At 43.5% G+C, this 18254-nt stretch overlaps 1 protein-coding gene across 1 annotated transcript in view; it reads left to right on the forward strand.

Moving 5' to 3' along the window:
- LOC139221536 (pleckstrin homology domain-containing family A member 5-like) overlaps positions 1-18254 on the forward strand; it is a 178570-nt gene that overhangs the window by 158723 nt on the left and 1593 nt on the right. Inside the window, exons 15-26 of the mRNA XM_070853438.1 lie at positions 6980-7042; positions 7122-7202; positions 7293-7445; positions 7609-7710; positions 7829-7937; positions 8144-8187; positions 11111-11246; positions 12289-12410; positions 15339-15530; positions 15842-15964; positions 16308-16427; positions 18049-18194. Of these exons, the coding sequence (XP_070709539.1) occupies positions 6980-7042; positions 7122-7202; positions 7293-7445; positions 7609-7710; positions 7829-7937; positions 8144-8187; positions 11111-11246; positions 12289-12410; positions 15339-15530; positions 15842-15964; positions 16308-16427; positions 18049-18194 (1391 nt within the window). The remainder of the gene's footprint in view (positions 1-6979; positions 7043-7121; positions 7203-7292; positions 7446-7608; positions 7711-7828; positions 7938-8143; positions 8188-11110; positions 11247-12288; positions 12411-15338; positions 15531-15841; positions 15965-16307; positions 16428-18048; positions 18195-18254) is intronic.

Raw genomic sequence — 18254 nt, forward strand, 5'->3', positions numbered from 1 at the left:
ACCTAAACTGTTAACACTTCATAGAATTACAAGTTTACTGTTTGCATCAGGTTTGAGAAAGACACACGACTTGTTAGACCAGTTAAGATATTCCTTTATTAGCCCCCCAGTGGGGAAACTCACAGTTGCAGGTGTGTTGGTTGTCATTTGGCGATGGAAACACGAACCCAAATTCAATTTCATTTTGGAGTATTGTTCCGGCATCAGTGTGTGGGGAGGCTTGGTGGAGGTGTCGTGTTGTTTGGGATGTAGGGGATTGATGGGTGGATGTTTTTGGGTTTTCTTATGCACCCTGTGTATGTGTGGGGTTTGAGTGTGTGTGTTTTTTGCATGGGGTCACTATGCTTTTCCGTGCATGTGTCTGCTCGAGGTGTGTGTGTGTGTGTGTGGTAGCGAGCCAGGAGAGCACGGATGCATCACAGCCGATGCATCGGATAGCATGGCATCCGTTGTCTCTTCTCAGACTGCTGGTTTGAGACCGTCGGTGTGTTTTATTTTTGGATCAACCTTACCAGCTCTCTGGTAGCATATTTGGAAGACTGTAAAATGGATTGCTCAGAGATTTGTGAATGACAGGATTGATATTGCAGAACAAGTAGTGACAGCTTAAAAGAGGACTCCAGTATTTTTGAACATGAGCCCGATTTCACAGGTTTTGGTGACTAATGGGGGAAAAGTTTTAGAACTGGTCCAGTAGATCAGCCAGCGGTCGCAAATCAAAAACAGGCATTCTTCTTGGCAGAATACGGGACGTAATGTTTATCAATCAATCAATCAATCAATCTTTATTTATATAGCGCCAATTCACAACATTCATCTCCAGACTCTTTCCATAAAGAGCAGGTCTAGACCAAACTCTTTAATTAGAGAGAGACCCAACGATTCAGGAATTCAACATTAAGGATTCAACAATCCCCACATGAGCAGCATCAGATATTATATTAGGAAACAGTGGAGGAAGAAACCTGGAACAGAACCAGGCTCAATGTGGGCGGCTTCTGTAGGGGTCCGCGTCTCTTTCCATAATGATGTCATTAAGAATAACAGTCTGAGCCTGTCAGTAGCAAAGACAAACACTTTCAGTGGACGTACTCTGATCGGGTGCAGTTGCTCCATTGAAGCCCATTTTGTGGCAGAGGTGATCTACTGGACCAATTCCAAAACAGTTTTGACCTATTAGTCATTTAAACAGTGAAATACCTACAAATAGAGGTCCCTTTTAACAATCTGCATGTGATAAACACAAAGCTATAAAATCATATTGTGATGTGGTTTTACAGCGATAGTACTCAAATATGTCTCTTCCCTGGTCTTAAAGGCTGCATTACTGTAAAGTCATCTATTTTCATGTATCTATTTTACATTTCTAACATTTACAGCAGATCCACATGACTACTGGAACTCTCTTGGCTGTAAATATCTAATGAAAGTATTGGCCAGGCCTTCATGTACTGCATGTGTTACACTATGAACAAAGTGCCTCAGTGGGAACACAGAATCCAACCGCATCTTCTCAAACAGCGCTGCATGACTGTAGATAAAGTCATGACCCTTCATATTGTGCTGGCAACATACCTCTTGCATCTCATGTAACTTCCTCATTTAACCCTATTACCAGACACAACGTAGGCTCTGCCAAACCCTGGCAACGTTTGGACCATTCAATGCCAACCCTTTAAAAATCTTTTTGCAATATCTGTGCGTGGCAACTGCAGCATGATTTACAGTTAGGGAGACACTGTAGTCATGACAGGAATAAAATATGGCTACGGTCAGGCGACTAAAACATGTTCCTCAAGTTTATTCTCACTGGAAAATAAATAAACACAGGTTTAGTATGCAGCACTGCCTTTTAACTGATCCTCTGTTATCACAGTCTCCATCTTCTCTTTTTATGATCTCTTCCTTCCTGTTTAAATGTGCTTTTGACTCCCTTTTTCCTTCCGTGCCTCTGTGTTCTCCCTTGTTCTTTTCTGCCTCTGTCCATCGCTACCCAACATGGCCTCCTCGCTTTTCCTGTTTCTACTCTTCCTTTTTCTGCGGCTACTGCAGACTGACGTTCTTTCCCATCACCTCCAGCGGAACCTTATTTACCTGGAGAGCCAGGTGAGGACTTCTGAGCTTTCTCCTGTCTGTCTCCACCTCAAGTTGTCCAAAATATAATGCTTGAATCAAACTAAACATTTTGTGAGGCACTGGTGCTTTTTAGGACTTTAGTGGAAACTAGCATTGCTTTATATCTCTATACAGCATCCATGCATACACATTTTAGCCCTTTTACATTGTTGCTCAGCATTTTCCAGTGTGTACCACCTTCTTAGCTAAGCTGAGCTGCAGGTAGCTGCTGGTTTCACTGGCGTTCAGTATCAACTTTCAGAAACTTGAGTAGAGATTGCCCAACTAAACCAACTGTAATGGAAATAGAGACGGGAGATGGAAACGCAGCGCAGTGACTCATTTCTGCCCATTTCTGCTGTTTGTTAGTAAAGTCAGTTAACTACCTTTGAACCAGACGCTGATGCAAACTCCTACCCTTCAGTGTGGGTGACTCCTGGCAGCCTAGCAGGAGAGACGCTGTGTGGTGCACGAGGATTTTGAACTATGAACTGAAGACTCTAAGAGTTGTATTAAGGCTGACATGGAGGCTGTTATAGTTACAGGTGCATTGGAGGGAGCGAAATGTAAAGCGTTTATTTTGGGTATATTGATGAAAAAACATTATTGATAATGTTAATATTTTGAAAAATTTAAGAATATCAATAGATTAAAAAAAAACACAGGAACCACAAAGTACATGATAAAATACAATACACAAGTAGAGTGACGTCACTGTTGAGTGTGGTTTACGAGAGCAACAGAGCACACTTCTGACACCCATCAGTGATGCCGGCTGGGGTTCAGAGTCCAAAACACCAGAGACCTAGTACCTAGAATTAGTATTAAGTGTAGAAATCACTGCTATCAACTGAGCAAGCATGCAACAATAATATACTTTTGCAGGAGCTTATCTACATCAAACAAGCTACAAATGTATGCAAGTTGATTTTCATAGCACACTGAGATAAAACAGGAACAATAGTTGTCTTGTAGGCAAGAAATCAATATAAAAACTTTGGGTGGGTTCTGGAAGTCAAGTATTTCACCTTAGCAAGTTAGCTTCAATATGCTAAACACTGGTTAGCTCCTCAATGGACACCAAAGTGAAATGGGCAACACAGTAATGCTGTTATTTAAAAGCCATGGCAGCCTCTGTGAAGGCACTGTGCACGGGGCTGTAATAAACATCAGTCAGCCTTATTTGTTTGTAATGTAGTGCAGCGACACTCGGCCTCTCTGATTGTTTGCAAATGTCAGCGTTGTACGCTCAAGACGAGAACAGCTCAAACAAACCAAGGGAGTTCCCAGGAAGTAAATGTAAATGTCAAATTTTGTTTATAGCAATTCAAAATAGGAGCGAGTTATTTCATTGTGACAAGTATTTGTTATCAGGCCCAACTCTTACTGGCACTTAGAAATAAAATGGATGTTGGTATCTTACTTACATTGTATTGCAGCGTGATCGTGCTTCCAGACTAGTTGCAGGGAAAGCAGAGCCCGTCGACAGTCCCCAGAGGTACACCCTGGTCAGGCAGGCATCTGAATGTGCTGTTTGTTTTGGCCTGTTGGTTAGAACTCGCCTTCCCACTGTTGATGCATTATTGAATACGACTGCTCGGCGCTGAAAAGGTCACGTGCTTCAGGGAGAGACTAGCCCTATGCAAGTTGTGTAGGTGGGAGTGGCTAGCCATTGGGATGATAATTAAAACGGTAATTGCACAAAAAAATAGTAAAAGTACAAAGAGTGTATTTGAGGAGCTCTTCCTCCCTCTGAAGGTTTCTGTCCAATTTCTACCCTCAGTCGCTCTGGGTGGAACAATCCATTCTATAACAGCTTGTTTCTTCCAGATCACATATATTACCTCTTTTCTTAAGTACCTCCAGTCAAGCTTTCATTTAAATTCATGTCTAATATGTTTGGAAAGTCACTTTGCAAAGTCACCAAAGTAACTACTGAATGTGTAGTGAATCACTGAAGGAGTGCTGACACGTCCAGAAACATGTGCAGTAAAGATGTAACGTTTTAGTTTGCAGGTGAACCAAATATTAGCACACCTAAATTGTCATAATCCCTCACTGCCTTTGTTTTCTCTTCCAAATAAGTTTGACTAACCAGAGGATTTGTTTACAACCTGTCTGATCACGTGACCCATTGTCTTGCCTCATTAGACCAATTTTTTTTTAGTGATGCTGTTCCAATATCTCAGCAATTACTTGAGGATAAAACAGGCATACATATAGAATCAATGTCCAGAACTACAAAAATAATATCTAAGTGGCGATAATAAACCACACTTTTTCTTCAGTGTGATTGAAATTTGCTTCATCATGTTAACAGTTGTAGTAGTGATACAGTTGAAGGTGGAAAGTCTTTACTACACCTTAAAGATAAGCTTAGTAGACAAGCAGAAGTCTCAGCAACTTGATCCCTGGAAAGGTCTTGACTGTTTTGGCCAGATCGAGCTGGACCGACGTGTCCTGGTCGTGTCTCACTTACCAGAAACCAAATGGATCCATGAAAATATCATGTACTGAAATGAACTTAAACCAATTCATGCCTACATAGAAATACATTTAAGAATGTGACAGCTACGGTGTGCTCTAGAAATTAAAATGTTACATTAAATATTGCCTTTCCAAGCTGACTTCCACTACTTGTTGCCAGCCATAATCATGAATTTCAATGGAAATCTGGGGTTTTCTTTCTAGTTAAAGAGAAAAAGAGGGTTAGTCCCATTCCAGCTTGTGGATATCAGCTATTAAAACAGTGGCTGATCCTTCAAGCAACATGTACCGCTGTGTGATTACACCACTGTATCCTCTTTCTCCTTGGCGCTCTGCTAGACGAAGGAGAATGAGCCTCTAATCTTCATGATTCACACTATGATCGAGAATTCAGCACCAAGGCCGCAACTCTACCAGCAAGTAAGGTCGACGGCAGGTTCTGGCTTGAGTCATTATCAAGACGGTCCATTTGTCTTTCAACATGCTGCACCTGTTGTTGGGTCAAAAACCTCATCACGTGAACTCATGAATTTTCAGTTCAACCGTGTTAAAAGGTTTTCACAAGTCAAGTGTTGTATGTAATCTCATATTTTACATTTAAAAAAAAAAAGCAACAAATTTTTAAATTTTCGGTTTTTGCTTAACATCAAGTTCATTTCAGTGTACTGAGATTGAAGAGTTCCTTCTCAAAGATAAAGATCTAGTGTACATAAAGTTCCAACTATCACATGCTTCAGGAAGCCTGAGGTTTGTTCTCCCAAAATAGATGTCCCTGTTGTTTCTAAATGAGCTCTTTAATTTCAACTCGACTGAAGTGGATCAGACTCAAACCAGACCTTTGCCCCAGGAGCCCCAGTGATTGTGTATCCATGTCTTCCCTTCACCACCGACCTCGTGTCATCCCCGCTTTTGAGTTCAGTCAGCCCGTTCATCAGCACTCCCAGACGTCATCACAGCATTATTTTAATGTGGATATGAAGTTGTTTTTGGTTCCGGCACATCTCATTTCATCGCTTTCTGTTGGACGCTGTAGAAGTGACCTGAAGCCAGCATGGTTTATGGTGTAATGCTACATAGCCATGGATCTATCCTCTCACCCGCTGTCTTGATCGTTGAGTATTACTTTGGACATGCTGACACTGTTTGGATGTTTTTGTCTTAAAGGCTCACTTTTTAAGATGTTTTGTGGAGATTTAATGCTCTTTGATATTTCTCAATATTTCAGTTCAGCATATTAGGAAATACACATTTGCTGTTTTTCACAGTGTCTGAAATGGTGCTATGTGCCAACAGTGTATTATTCTGACACTTCATTAGTCTGTAAAATATCCCGATCAACCTGAAGCCCATTTGTCTGACAGTCCGCTGTCTAACCCTAATCCCTAAGCCCACAAAACGTAACCACCACTAACAATGATACATCACTGTAGCCTTACCTTGTAGCCTTCACCTAATAACTGACAGGCGCGCACACCTACTGAGGTAAAACTTTCATGATTTCATTTGCCCCGCAGTGTCGTGTCTCCGACTAAAGTGCAAGTTGCCAGATACGGTGAGTGATCCTAGGTTTTAGTTTGAGCCTAAATCTGGCAACTCCACTGTGACAACAAGACTTCAGAATGCTGCACCCAGTCACCCAGCTGCCACCAGACTGTTGTTCAACGAGAATTTGTTCCACCACATAACCCCCTGACTGCATCAGTAATAAATGAATGAATTATGAATAATGATAATAATATTAATAATACATTCCAGAAAACCTTCCAGTGGACTGAATAGTCTTTATTTTTCTTTGCTTTTTGAAGGTCCTCTGGGTTCCTCTGGGTTTGCACCAGCTATGTTTCCTGGAACGTAACATTATCATGTGCTCTGTAAAATTCACTCTAATTTTCAGAGGATTTCATCTCTTTACTCCAGACTGCTAAAAAAATGTGCTAAAAGAGAACAAGTGGAGAGTCAGGCAGCACCTCCCCATGTCTGTTTTTACATTGTAATATTCAGCCCTAATAACACCTGGGTAAACAGCTTCAGGGGAACAGGATTAGTGAACATGCACGGAGCGCTCATCCCTTCATCCCCCTTTCTCTTCCTGCCTCTGGAATGAACAGGAGCAGGAGGCATGTGAAGAGTTCTTCTCTAAAATCTGTCAGTCTCATCACAAATGTAATGGAATTCTGGTATTTTCAGAAAGATTTCAGATTAGTCAGACTGCATTCTATGTGCACTGGAAGAAAAAAAAAAAAAATCAATCAATTCAAATGTCAGGTCATTCATAGTATTTTGGAGAAGAACTCTTCATGGCTGGAGCTCTCCATCCTCACAGATGTGTTGCTGCCGCCCCCTGCTGTCCCAGTCTAACTGTTCCTCCTCGTTTCAGGTCATCCCAGACGACTGCAAGGACAGCTCCTTCATCAAGCGCACAGAGGAGGCCGACATAGACGTAAGACATGCGCAGCACTTGGTGAAATGCATAACACGTTTTAAAGAAAGTTTAGTTGATGTGTGTGTGTGTGTGCCAGACTAAGCTGAGCAGACTGTGTGAGCAGGACAAGACAGTACGGATGCAGGAGGAGAAGCTGCAGCAGCTCCACAGAGAGAAGGTACAGCTATCAGTGTGTGTATTAACGCTTGCATCTTCGTGTAGACTTACATGTACAGTAAATGTGTGTGTGTGTGTGTGTGTGTGGCAGCACACTCTGGAGACGGCCCTGCTGTCTGCAAGTCAGGAACTTAGCGAACAGAATGGCTCCAACGCTGCAGCCACGCAGAGCCTGATCCAGCAGAGAGACGTGCTGCAGAACGGCCTGCTCAGCACCTGCAGAGAGCTGTCCAGAGTCAGCACTGTGAGCACACACCAACACACACACAGGAATGCAGGACAGGTGGATGAAGCTTATTAAAGAAAGTCTAGCATGTTGTCGAAGAAATGATCACATGATACACATGTCAAGGACACACACACGCTCAGTCCTATGACTATGGGCTTGGCTGCTGTCCTGGTTTTAGGAGTTGGAGCGTTCCTGGAGGGAGTACGACAGGTTGGGGGCAGATGTAACTCTGGCCAAGTCCAACCTGCTGGAGCAGCTGGAGGCCCTGGGCAGCCCACAGGTAGGACACACACACACACACACACACACACACACACACAGACACACACACTGTTATAAGCTTGTTCATCACAGAAGTGTGTCTGTGTTTGTGTGTGTGTGTGTGTGTGTGTGTTCAGACAGAGCCTCCAAGTCAGCGGCACATCCAGATCCAGAAGGAGCTGTGGAGGATCCAGGATGTGATGGAGGCTCTGGCCAAAAACAAACCACAGCGGAGCTCAGACAGCAGTAAGAGTCTGCAGTCAACTCTTAAACACATCACACGCTCTGATTCAATTCATAGAGTGATAGATGAATATAGTGGATCTGATGCAACTCTCCATTTTGGATTTAAAAGCCTAGCTCTGAGCACTAATGCTTTTTTCAGGTGTCTTTTGTTCTGGAAAATCGTAAAGTCCCATTCCTCTTCCCTCCATATTCTCTGTGTTCTGCAGGTTTTCCTGGTTCCAAACCACTTTCCAGTCTACAGAAGGATGAGGTAAGCCCACACAGCACATACACATATCCACGGTACACCACACTATTAAATGTTTGGTAGAGGAACCACCAGGGGTGTAATTGTATGTGCATAATAACATTAGAAATGTCTGACAGATTCACCAGGAACATCCTTCATATGTTCTCAGCACTGGATTATCATGGATTTAGGACCAGTTAAATACTACTTGCTTGAGGTAGATAATCTCTCTCAGTGACTTTTTGTGTGCCAAATGACACCACAGGCAGTTTTGAGCAGGGAATGATTAGAGAACTGTTGGTGCATTCAAGATCTCTCCAACCTTATGAACAGTAAAGTTGCCTGTTCAATAGCAACCTTTTCATTCCAAGAAACAACCAAATCCATAATTTCCTTTTCACGATGCCCATCACTGCTCATTTTTTATCTTGCGAGTTAGATTTTGAAACCATGTAGCTCTGTACTTTGCTTTGAAGCAGCCAATTCGAACTCTGCTCAGGCTGAACACAAAGCCAGTTTTTTGTCTGCCGTTATACGCTGATGATCTGTTTTTTTCTGTTTGTGTTTGGTACAGCCAAAGGTTATTATAATTTAGCATTTTTCATGACTTAATTATGCAGCTGGCATTCATAGTTCATTGTTATCTCATTTTGACTGTTTAAATTTCAGTTTAATTTTGATTGGTTTTTAAATTGGGTTAGCTAGTTTAGTTTTCGATTTTGTCATGCTTGGTTTTAACTTAGTTTTTATCATTTTCAGTGTTAGTTCTAGTTTGTTTTTGTCAGGGGTGAAATTGAAAAATGTCAAAAAGTAAAAACCCAAGAAAATATACCATTTAAAAATAAGTTCACAGTTAGGATAGATGAGCAACGACAACGACAGTACAGGAGATCCAGCTTCAAGTGCAAAATGTTGGCGCAAAACTGGCCCAGCTAAAGAAATTGGAAGATACATTTCATATCCAGCCAAAATACTAAGCAGGCTTATGTATGAAATAAAATGGCAAAGATGAGCTCCAAGTACTAAGGATTTTAGTTTGTTTTAGTGTGTTTTCTAAACATACAATACAGTTTCAGCTATTGGTTTTTTGTTGTTGTTGTCGAGCCTCATTTTTTTATATTTCAGTTAACAGAAATGTTTTTTTCACACACAATTATTCTTATTTCCTTTGTTAGTTTTTGTTAGCGATTATAACCACAGATGTTCAGACATCACAGCTGCTCTCGTGGTCAGGGTTAGATGATGATCCCCAGCTCAAAGTTCAGAGTTCAGAGCATCTTTCAGCTCATTGTTTTTGGTTCCACAGCTCCCAGCCTGACTGTTGTAGTTCACTCTGTGCTCTCATCAGCCTCGTTTCCAGCAGCAGCAGCTGTTTTCAGTGAATCTCTGATAAAACCGCTGTACACAACCTGTCCAGCAGCACACAGCAGGCAGACACAGTCCACACAGTCCCACCACACCACATGATTTCCTTGGAATGAGATCAGCTGTGTAAACTGTCAACAGGCAGTGACGCTGCTGCCACTCAGTCCTCTCAAGGAGGGTGAAAACGTGCCCCCCCGCCCGCCCCTTCCCCAGTACTACGACTCATCAGAGCGCCCCCCTCACGCGCCCCCCCACCACTCACACCCTGGCGGTCGCCTGCCCCTCCACACGCACCGCCCAGATGACCGCAAGTCCGGCCCCAGGAACGGAGCCCACAGCGTAAGAACCGCTGAAAGCCTTTGTATCCCCATCCGCCGCCACAACCATCTCTACTCCCATCTGTGACCGCCCCCCCCCCCATCAGCAGACTGAACCTCTGCATCTGACTCTGCGTGCTTACATTCATTTACATCATTTTCACATCTTAGCTCCATCCTGAATGAATGAATGTACGCTGAGGACACTCACTTTGTCCTATTTTGGATACACTGATTCATTTCAGTATTGTTTTTGTCTGTACTCCTGCAATCCATCCAGCCGTCACTGTCACCCCCCTACAGTGTCACATTCAGACCCATTCTGGTCCGTACGTGGATTTATTTTCTTACGTGTTGATGGGTGATGTATTGTGTGGGATTACACACACGTGTGAGTGTGTTTTGCCCTCGACTTTGAGCGCACACACTGAGAAAGCCTCTGCTTGTACTACTGCAGTGAACCCTTTTTGGTGCTATAAAGAATTCTTTGAAAGAGGTTCTCAATAAGCCATGAATGGTTCTGCGAGAATGTTGTTGACGCCAGGCCATCTGCTGTAAGATCACAGCATGGCTGTTAGGTGGAAACCTCATATCTCTAAGTCTGGAGATTTTCTTGTTATTACACGAAACAAGCTCGGCCTGTAACTCTTCTTTGTCTTGGACAGAAGAGTACAGAAGAAGATTACAAATATATTGTTATAATACTATAACTTAATTTGGGGCAATTATTGGGACTTTATTGGGGAAATATTGCAGATTTTCTTGTTAACTTTATTTTGAAATCTACTTGAAAAAACTTGAAAAATCTAACTTTTTCTCATAAAACTACAACTATGTCTTGTAACATTATGACTTTTTTTTTCTCAAAATATTTTTTCAAATATGTTCCTAGATTATCAAAATGTACTTCTCTTACAGTCACCCTAATCCATCACATATTTCCAATTAATTACCAAACTAGTTTCACGTGAAGGCCTTATTTGTATTAGACCCTAAAAGGGGAGATACAAGGTTTTTACCCAACAACAACCAAAAGAAATTATCTTTGTCAACAGTGTTAAGAGATTCACTCTTCAGTTATTTTAAGAAAGGCTTGTATGGTCCATTACTTTTGGAATGGAGATCCTGTAGGGCAAAAAGAATCACTGAAAATCCTTCTTCTGGAAGTGCATAATGCATGTGTGTGGATGTGAATGTGTGCCAGACTGCTGCTGCACAGTGTGTATTCCGACCCTGAGCGATCACTCCCCTCTCCCTCACAGCAAGCTCCAGACTATCGGCTGTATAAGAGTGAGCCTGAGCTCACCACGGTGAAGGAGGAAGTGGACGAGGCCAACGGTGAGGACAAGGACAAGATAGAGGCCTCCGCTGAAAGTAAAGACGCCGCAACCTCAAAAGGTACTCCTGCACCCAAGCTGCTGCTCTTACGCTTATTCCAGTTTGATTCTATTTTCTACTTTTCATTTCTTTTATTTTCTTCGTTGGTACAAGTGGCAGTACACAAGCAGAAGTAGCAGTGCATGGGAACAGATTGGAGGGAATTTTGACGAGACCAGGAAGGGAAGAGGAAAATAAGAAACCAAAAATAAGTGAAGCAAAACGAGACTGGGCGATGTATGTGAAAAGATACACTTTCAGTCTTCTTGCATTTTCAAACTTTTTGATTGCTTCTACTTCTCCAGTTAACTTTACGGTGGACCCAGAAAAATACGTACAATTGTCGTTTCTTTGGAAGCTTTAGGAAACAAAATAGGTCGTCTTGCTGTGGTCCATGTTTCCAGAGTACCCAGTTTCAAACATACTGGAATTTTCCTTTAACACTGGTGCAGCCACAGGTGAGATGACAGGATTCTGAACATCTAAGACTTGTGTGGCATCATTTATCGAACTCGCTCCTCTTATCCATTCCCTGCTATTTACTTAAATATTAAGTGGCACATTCCAGAGTATCACTTTAAGTCTGCTAAAGAGCAGACAATGTATGAATTTCTCTAAGTGAAAACACATGACATTTGGGATCTCTGAGTTGACATCATACTCTTCACAGTTTCTTATTGTACATACACTATATCACTGTTTTCTTACTGTACTTGTAAAAGACGGTGGAAATAAGGTAAATGGTCTGTATAGCACCTTTTCCATCACATCCTCATAGCTAGCGACCTTTTAATTGATGGACGACCCAGTGTACCTCTGAACCAAAGCCGCCCCATGCAGCTGTAACCAATCAACGTGATTACTTTTTCAGAACAAGCAAACAACTTGCTGAGAAACAGCGGCGATGTCCCTGAATGTCTCCTGTTTATGTTAACATTCTGTTGACATGTTTTGTGAAATGGAGCATGGGTAAATTTCCTGCCACAACATGAGTAGTTGGCCTGACTGTTGTGTTTGTTCGCTAATGTGGAAGTGACGTTGTTCCCTGCCGTCCCTCCAACAGCGCCCACCTACCCGGTAGGCATCGTTCCTCCGAGGACCAAATCTCCCATGAGCCCTCCCGAGTCCTCCACCATTGCCTCCTATGTCACCCTGAGGAAGACCAAGAAGCCTGAATCCAGAACAGTAGGTTTCCCCTGGCATCAACAGGGACAAAAATAGTTAAGATGAAGTGAACCGATTCCAATTCAGCAAATGTGGCAGAATTTGCCTACAGGGAGGCTGTTTTGTTGTTGCTGTGTTTGAGTGGTGGAATCTGCCCCACAAAAGAAGGAAAAACATATTTTGGAATAATACATTTACAATGACATGTCACTTTATCTGACCCTCCTTCAGAACAGGCAGTGTACTTGCTTTGGGAACAGTTTTTGCACATATCACATGTTTGCAAGTGTTGCCTGACAGACGAGTTTCCTCTTTTGCCTTCAGGTTCACTTGCCTTTCTTCCTGTTCCTGTTCAAATCTCTGTTTTGTTTTCCGGGTGCAGTTGTTGTTGTGTTGGATGTTTCAGCTCCAGTTAATCATGTCATGCTGCTCCTGGCATGGAGTCTGAATAAGTTTACAGAGGAGCAGTATACAAATTCTTCATTTACCTCAGCTACAGTGTGGAGGGCTTTGGTACCTTGCCTGGAACGGCGGCACCAACATGTTGTGAATAGTACCGTGTGTGGGGCGATTTGGCTGTCAGAAATAATTCATGATTATCTAGGATGATTAATAATTATATTGATTAATGGGACTTAGTGTCCACCACGATTGGGGCAGCACCTTAATAAATGAGGAATGTAATGAATGTAAATGAGGAATGTCTCATAAAATACTAAACTATCAGTTAGGTATTATGATTAATAATGAACTTAATAACTACTACCACAGTTTCCACATCGACAGCTAGTTGAAGGATGCCAGAGTTCTTGACAGAGTAGAGGTTGGCAGTATTCACTCTTACAATATTACGTACAGTAATATTCGTACAGTATTGAAGGAGACAGCATGTGGATTATCCATCCATCCATCCATCCATTTTCTATACCGCTTATCTGTCAGGGTCGCGGGGGGAGCTGGAGCCAATCCCAGCTGACTTCGGGCGAGAGGCGGCGTCACCCTGGACTGGTCGCCAGCCAATCGCAGGGCCACATACAGATAGACAGACAAACACTCACACTCACTAATACGGGCAATTTAGAGTTACCAATTAACCTAGCTTGCATGTCTTTGGATTGTGGGAGGAAGCTGGAGTACCCGGAGAGAACCCACGCTAGCACGCTTGACCCCAGGGTCAAACCGGGATTCGAACCCAGGACCTTCTTGCTGTGAGGCAACAGTGCTAACCACCACACCACCAAGCTGCCCACATGTGGATTAAAACATTTATTAAAACATGACAAAGTCAATCATAAACAATCTAACTAAGTGTGACTAGCTAACAAACAATAGGGAGAGACAGAGAGTGTGTGTGTGTGTGAGGGGGTGTGTACATGTGAATAGGCAAAATAATGTAACCTGGAGGACTACCTGACTCCCTTCAAAATGGCCACCAGACCCCCCCAGTGTATGGGTCAGAAGCAGATAAAGGAAAGCTGCATGCTGTAGCTGTTAGCTTAGCTTTGTCTCTCAGTCGAGGCCTATTGTAAACTGTGTGTGTGAGTGTGTAGATAAAGGTTCCAGGTTAGAGGAGAGGATGGTTAGTCTGTAGACTCTGTGTCTGTGTGAGCAAACTAACATCAACTAAACTTTATGGCTGCACAGTAAACTACAACACATCACAATAATCAAACTCAGTGAACATTAAAGTGAATCAGAACCAACACATTAACAAGGTTAAACCATTGTTTAGTCATGTTTACAGTAATGCTGTACTATATATGCCCAGTTAGAGTTTGTTCCCAGTCCTCAAAGGGAAGAAGAAGGTCCTTCAGTGTGCTGCTTTCTCAGCCTGTTGATGAACCAGACTGGAAGAAGGTTCTGGTTCTTTGTCCTTGCTGTCCTGGTTTCAGGTTGGAGGAATCCGGTCTCTCCTTTGTTCCTTGATAGTTAGCAGCTCTGTACTAACTTGCTGGTGTGCTCCTGTTGCTCTGAAGATTAGCTGGCAGACTTTGGATCATACCTGCTGGTGCTGATAAGCTTGGTTCTAAACTGGTCTCCAGCAGAGCCCAAGGTCACAGAGAGCTGGACCCTCAGAGGTCCAGAGGAGGGTTGGGAGAGCTGAGCTGGACTCTCCGCAGTCCAGATGAGAGATCAGAGAGAGAGAGAGAGAGCAGCGGGGGAGCTCTGGTTTTGTGGCCTGAGGTTGTAGGGTCCCACATTGGCCAATGGTGGCTGTAAAGCTGGGTCCAGGGTTTCGTTGCGTTGCATTGAAACGATAAAACCCCTTAACTGGAGGAGGGAAGAGAAACCGTGTAATAAGGGGAGTCTAGTACCACAAAGAATTTTCTAACCCCAAAGTCCTGTTCCAGCTAAATTACAGAGGCAGCCTTCAGAAATGTTAACACTCAAACATAAATCAGTCTGAGCTCACATCCTCTGTCCAGACCCAAAAGCATCAGGTTTTCTGCCTTTATACCTACATCCCTTCTTTTATTTTAGAACTACCGATCTGCAGTAATGTGAGCTACAGTACCAAAAATGTATACGCTGAAATAAATCTCCGCTACATCAAGGTTAAGAAAATCAGTTCGCTGTAACTACAGATGGAGCCATGACGCCCGAACAGAGGAGCTGATGTAACAGTCCCTCGTGGCTGTTATGCCCACACTCACCCACACGACACCTACGCACCGCACTGCCAAACCACAGACAGGAGGGATAAACACTCATCTGCAGATGAAAACATGATTTAAGTTGAAAGCGTGGTACTGAGCTATACTGATCATTTTGCCGTGCCAAGGAAAGGTCAGGCAGTTAGAAATCACTCTGGACAGCTGCAATGTCCACATCACATCTCTGGGAAATTCAGTCAGTATGTATTATTCGTTACGGCTAATGCAAAAAGAAAATAAAGAGAAGAGAAGATGAGAAAATAAGAATGTAACAGTGAGTGTTTCCCCCGGACAGGACCGCCCCAGGAGTGCAGTGGATCAGATGGGGTTTGGGGATCGGGAGGTGGGCAGAACGAGGATGAGTGTGGAGGAGCAGTTGGAGAGGATGAGGAGAAACCAGGAGGCCTCGTCACTCCGAGAGAAGAAAAGAGAAAACCCATGCCGCTCGCCTTCCTTCAGCAAAGACAACCCTTTTGTTGTAATGCAGGTGACGTCACCCCCCCCACACACACACACACACACACACACACACATATACAGCTAAGCCTTGCTATGCTTTTGTTCGGATGCTCACTTTAATTATTTAACATTAACATGAATTAACAATTCATTTTGAATCAGTTATGTCAAGAGTGTGTGCGAAGGTTAAAGGATCTGTGTGTGTGTGTGTGTGTGTGTGTGTGTGTGTGTGTGTGTGTGTGTGTGTGTGTGTGTGTGTGTGTGTGTGTGTGTGTGTGTGTGTGTGTGTGTGTGTGTGTGTGTGTGTGTGTGTGTGTGTGTGTGCGCGCGTGCGTGCAGAGTCGGGTGCAGGCAGAAGGGACCTGTGCCGACCCTGTGGAACTACAGGCGGCTCTGCAGCAGCTGAAGGTGGATCACATGGAGCAGAGCAAGACGGCCGCTGCGACAGAACCTGCACCACATGTTAGTGGGATGTATTTTTATTTGAGTGTTTTGTATCCTAGTAGTAGCCACAGGTGTGAACGTCGCTCTGTCCTGGCGACCCGTTTCAACTGTAGGAGCATTTTATATTACACATTGTCACCCAAAGCCCGTCCAATTTTTAAGCAAAGTACTAAACACTAGATCTAAATGTGTTTTTATGAACTTTTAATAACTTTTAGATATGTAACACTATCAAACAGTGTACATAGGACAAAGTACTACTTTAATTAAATAAAGGGTGTGGTATGTAACCTTAATATCACATTTATGTCACAAATACGGTGTAAAGCCTCGTGCACATCTCCTCACGTTCTATCTGCAGGAGGTGCAGAGAGCAGAGGAGGTGAAAAACGACAAGTGTGAGGAGGTGCGGCAGGACGGGGACGTGAGCCTGCAGAGTGTGGAGGAGCTGCAGGCTGAGAGCACCAGCACAGACGATGAGGTACGGTAGAGAGGCCTGCACAGTGAGGGTGGACGTACGGGATCGTCATCATTCACTTCCTGTTACACTTGACCGTTAAACTGTTTTGCGTTCCCTTGAAAGTTAAAAATGAAATGACTTGTTAAAGGACAAGTCCGTGTCCTGTCAACAAAAGACCAAAGCCAGCAATGTGTTAGTCTGTCTCTCAACACTTACTTGCTTCATTACTCCATGGCTCGCGTTCCCAAACCCCACTGGCTCTTTAGAAACTGCTCACAAAGACTCCTCGCTAATCAGACAGGAGGGAGCAGTGCATTTGTTGGGGCCTATTTTCAGCTGTGGATGAATCCGCTGCGGTGTGCGTAGGATTGAGTCAGTCCTTTCACACATGCTGTCTTTATTTTAAACTGATCTTTTTTTTCTCAGATCAGATCTGTCCTTAAAAACAGTGCTTCCCCTCATGATGCTACTGAAGCAGAGGAGGTTAAAAACAACCCTTGCCTGACCACAGTACTGGTGTGACCTACAGTCTCTGCTTGTTTTCTGTGGTTTCATTCCTGCCAGCTTAATAGACCGATCGCCGAACATCCAGAAAGATGCTTTACATACTGACAGGAATTTAACAAGCGTCCCAGCTTCACTTATGTACTGTCAGATTTGATAAAAGCCGGCAGCGGGATTCACTCTCAGACGTGAAGTGATGAAATTGATGCTGGTGAGAAGCACAGCGGTGGTCGTTAGTGGAGGCTTCAACAGCAACATGAGATGTAAGAGAAAAAAACAGCCCTCTTCCTAATGATAGCATTTCTCTTCTACAGTCCATACAGATAGATAGAAACATAATGTAGACTTGTAATAATGTGTAATATAAATAGTGGTATGGGATCAAACATTAACTGCTGCTACGTGGCTGAAGTGGAGTGATGTAAATGTTGTTCTGGCAGTAGGCACTGTGAATGTTTAGCAGTCTAGAGCAGCAAGCAACAGGCTAATTAACAGCTCATAAACGTCCCAAACAAGTGCCGGACCTATCAGTCATTTCAAGTAAGTACATATACACAGGGGGTGGCTGTCAGCTAATAGTAAACTGGGACGGCGCAGTCTACTGGGCGCTGCGGGGGCACCAGGTTGGATAGAATCAAAGGAATTCTAGCACACGGCGTCGCTATACACAGCTCTGTCTGTTAATGAATTCACTCGCTCTAATCCCCCAGCAGATAATCGGCCATTGTGACCATAATGTCTGAGTGTAATCTGGGACAATAACAGGGGATTTGCTGGAATGTGGATGGAGCCAGGTTGGCTTTGAGGGGTTTATCTGCTGGATTCAGCCAGGATTGCTGGCTGGGTCTGGGCTGCTTTCCAGTGGGATGCCACCCCGGAGCTCCACGGAGCCTGAGACTGTGCACACCACCCTCATTCCACAGCAGGGACAGAGAACACACACGTATCCACTCGTTCAGTCGTTGTTTTATCCGTTTTTTGAACTTTTTATTTCCACATCTGGGAGCACAACTCTGTGGTTGAAAAAAGTGGACTTCCTGTTTGCTTTGAATAAAGAGAGCTGGAATAATTCCCTGCTCTTTATGTATAATTCCCAGCACATCACAACAATGCAAAGCATGCTAAACTCTTCTTTCAGTTGTGTGAAAGCCAGAGAGTGGTGATCCTGGACCTGGGCACACAGCCTCAGCGTGTGGAGATTGTAAACCTTCAGCCTTTTGAGGATGATGAAAGCAGGGAGCAAGATCTGACCAGCTCGCCAACAAATACCACCACTGAAAACAGGTGCGTGCTAAGTTATTCATCATCTTTAGAAAGTCTGAGAAGTTCTTTGGAGCTAGAAAC

This window comes from Pempheris klunzingeri, chromosome 22 (genome assembly GCF_042242105.1).
Source record: "Pempheris klunzingeri isolate RE-2024b chromosome 22, fPemKlu1.hap1, whole genome shotgun sequence".
In the NCBI taxonomy this organism is placed as follows: Eukaryota; Metazoa; Chordata; class Actinopteri; order Acropomatiformes; family Pempheridae; genus Pempheris; species Pempheris klunzingeri.